The sequence below is a fragment of the Cyrtonyx montezumae genome, unplaced genomic scaffold (genome assembly GCF_038088225.1).
Source record: "Cyrtonyx montezumae isolate F1298 unplaced genomic scaffold, pur_monq_1.0 scaffold_11, whole genome shotgun sequence".
Lineage (NCBI taxonomy): Eukaryota > Metazoa > Chordata > Aves > Galliformes > Odontophoridae > Cyrtonyx > Cyrtonyx montezumae.
Window position 1 is genome coordinate 8,691,754 of NW_027071837.1, and position 3,362 is coordinate 8,695,115.

Sequence of the window (3,362 nt, forward strand, 5' to 3'; positions counted from 1 at the left end):
ACCCCCTCCGCCCGAGCACCGCCCGCACAGCGCCCGCCCCCCTCCGGTCCCGCACCGCTGGGCCCTCTGCTGAGGTCGGGGTTGGTTTCTTGGGGTTTTTCTTTTTTTGTGTTGTTTTCTTTTTTTTTTTTTCTTTTTTTTTTCTTTCTGAAACTTTTTTTTTCTTTAAACATAATGCGGAATTTATTGAAAATAAATAATTGTTGGCAACTGCAATAGGCAATTTTGGATAAAATAGTTGAAAAAAGCAACCTTTAATGAAAATAGCGTTTATTATACATCAGTTACTAAATGAATAAACTAAATGATCTTTCTTTAAATTAATAACTTCCAAAAAACGTTTAATATACAAAACTGTACAGTTATAAAGTTGGCAGAAATAGGCAGGTCCTCAGTGTCGAGATTTCTTTTTTTTTAATTTTTTAAATTTTTTTCTTTTTTTTTCTTTCTTTTTTTCTTTTCTTTTCATTTTTTTTTTTAATAGCGCTTACTGAAAAATACTTGAAAAATAGAAATGTCGAAAGGAAAAAATCTGAAGGCCGGGGGAGGGGGAGCGGGGCACGGCCCCAGCCCGGCCCGCACCGCTCGGGGCCCCGTCCTTGTGCACAGCGTCCATGGGGGCGGCACGGCTCGGCACTTCCCTATGCTGAAAAAATGGGGTATGGCATTAGCGTTGTATTGACTTTGTTTTCCTCTTTTTTTTTTTTTTTGCTTTGTTTTTTTTTTTTTTTCCCCTCCCGGTCCAATATATATATATATAATATTATATAGGTATAATTTTATATATATATTTTTCAACAAATCCAGCATCCCTGTGACGCGGAAATAAGCTCAGCGTGAACCAAATGCCCGCAATCCACCCCCCCCACACACCCCCCGAATCACGACCCCCCTTCCCCTCCCCCTTTTCGCTATCGAAACAAAACACAGAGAAACTGATTTCCGAAGCCAAAGCGCAGAATTACGAAGGTGTTTTACTACAGACCTCTCCGTCTGGCGCTGACCGAAAAGCCCCGAACCCTCAGCGGCATGAAACGCCGCGGGCTGGGGGCGATGCTTCGTTTCGGATCGCTCGGAAATTATTATTATTTTTTTTTCCGATTTTTCGTTGGGGGGAGGAGGTCGAGGTTTGGAATTTGACCGATTGATGGGGGGGAGTCATTGGGATGGAAGGGGGAAGCTCTGAGAAACGAGCTGGTTGGTGGCGGGGAGCCCCGGGAATAACGATGGGAAAGGGAACGATAAAAGGAGAGGAAAGGGGATGGGGTCGGGGAAAGGGATGGGAACGGCAAAGGGATGGAGACAAGAGAAAGGAGAAAGGGACAGGGGTGGGACGAAGGAAGGCGGCCGCCCTGCCCCGTCCCCGCTCGGTGTCAGGCGGGGAAGGAAGGACGCGGGACTGCTCCATTCGGTACAAATTAGCTCACAAATATTGTGTACAGTTTGTAGTAAAACACCTCAGCCATTTAAAAACGCTATAGAAGTCTTTAAAAATGCAAAACTAGTCTATTGTAAAACAGATTCACCTGAAATACAGCTGATATAACCAAGGCGCTGGAAGGTTATTCATAGGCACACGTCTGTCTTTTTCCTTTCTGATGGTTTTTTTTTTTTTTCGCGTTTTTCTTTTTTTTTTTTTCGCGGATTTTTTGTTTTGTTTTGTTTTCCTCCGTCCTAACGCGGACCGAAGCCCGCCCGTGTCCGCGAGCAGAGCCCATCCAGGGCCGGGCGGGCGGCACTCAGCGCGGGGTCGGGCGGCGGTGACGGGGGAGGGTCGGGCGGCCGCTCCGCGCCCCGCGGGCAGGTCCGAGCCGCCGGCAGCCCCGGTCAGAGGTCGTGGCAGGCCGAGTCCGTTTTGACGCCGTGCGCGTACACCTCGTGCTGCTGCTGCTCGCCCGGCGGCGTCATGCGCTTCTCCTTCTGCCGCCGGTTGCAGAACCAGACCCGCACCACCTCCTTCTCCAGCTGCAGGCTGTCCGCCAGCGAGGAGATCTCCTGCGCGGCCGGCTTGGGGCACTTGAGGAAGTGCGTCTCCAGCACGCCTTTGACACTCACCTCGATGGAGGTGCGCTTCTTCCTCTTCCTGCCCTGCGCCGCGATCTTGTCGATGCTGGTGGGGCTGCCCGTGGAGGAGTCGGCCTCCTCCAGCCACTTGTTCAGCAGCGGCTTCAGCTTGCACATGTTCTTGAAGCTGAGCTGCAGGGCCTCGAAGCGGCAGATGGTGGTCTGCGAGAAGACGTTGCCGTAGAGCGTCCCCAGCGCCAAGCCCACGTCGGCCTGGGTGAAGCCCAGCTTGATGCGGCGCTGCTTGAACTGCTTGGCGAACTGCTCCAGCTCGTCCGAGGTCGGCGTCTCCTCGTCCGAGTGGTCCTGGCAGTGGTGGCCGCCCAGCTCGCCGTGCTCCCCGGGGTGCAGCCCCTGCGGCGGCGGCGGCTGCTGCGCGGCGGCGGCGGGCGGCGGCGTCAGCCCCCCGTGCTCCAGCACGCCGCCCACCGCGAAGCCGGCCTGCGGGTACACGCCGAGCGGGGGGGGCTGCCCGGCGGGGCCCAGCGAGCCGCCGTGCGCCGGGCTGGCCCCCCAGGCGCCGGGGTGGTTGGCGTGGGGCGAGTGGTGCGAGACGTGGGGCGAGCGGTGGTGCAGCAGCGCGCCCAGCTGCAGGTCCTCGCGGCCCGGCTTCACGTCGGGCTGCTCCAGCGGGCCGCCCGCCAGCGCCGAGGGCCAGGGCGCGGCGTCGCTCAGGCTCGTCACCCAGTGGTGGCCCAGCGGGTGCCCATTGCCGGGGACGCCCTGCAGGTACTCGCTCTGCAGCAGTTTCTGCGGGTTGCGGAACGGGCTCCCCTGCTGCATGCCCGCGCCGTCCGCATGGGCGAGCGAGCCGGAGCCGAGCAGGCCGTAGGGGTTGGAGGCGGCTGTGGCCATGGCCGCCGCGCAGCCCCCACGAGTTATACTGAGGCGCCGCCGCCGCCTCAGCCTTTGACATCCACCGGCACGGCGGCCCGGGCAGCGGCCGCCCGCCGACTGGCAGCCGCGGCGCCCAATGGGGGCGCGCCGCCGGCGGGGCCGCGCCGCGCGGGCCAATGGGGGACGAGGAGGCCGGCGGGGGGCGGGGCGCGGGGAGCCGGGCGGCGCGCGGGCCCGAGGCAGGAAGTGAATCACTCCGCCGCGGCACCGGGGGCCGGGCGCGACGCGGCCCCGCCGCTTAACTCCTTCCGTGCCGGGCGGGGCCGGGGGGAAGGAGCTGGGGGAGGGGGGGCGGCCGCGGGGCACTGCTTAAATGGGGAGCGACGGGCAGGCGAGCGGCGGTGCCGCGCGAAGGAACGGCGGGCGCGGGACCAACCCCGGCGAGCGCGGCCCCGCGGCCC

The 3,362-nt window shown here is 59.6% G+C and overlaps 1 protein-coding gene across 1 annotated transcript; it reads right to left on the bottom strand.

Moving 5' to 3' along the window:
• Positions 1-441: 441 nt before the first annotated feature.
• POU3F4 (POU class 3 homeobox 4) lies at positions 442-2,919 on the bottom strand. The gene is made up of 2 exons (XM_065729772.1): positions 1,527-2,919; positions 442-646 (listed from the first exon to the last, which is right to left on the bottom strand). Exon 1 carries the CDS (start codon positions 2,917-2,919, stop codon positions 1,828-1,830), a length of 1,092 nt encoding a protein of 363 aa, XP_065585844.1. The 3' UTR covers positions 442-646; positions 1,527-1,827.
• Between the last annotated feature and the right edge of the window lie 443 nt (positions 2,920-3,362).

Bases quoted from the DNA above. Each gene is read 5' to 3' on its own strand.
- POU3F4 (XM_065729772.1), bottom strand. From the start codon at position 2,919: ATGGCCACAGCCGCCTCCAACCCCTACGGCCTGCTCGGCTCCGGCTCG.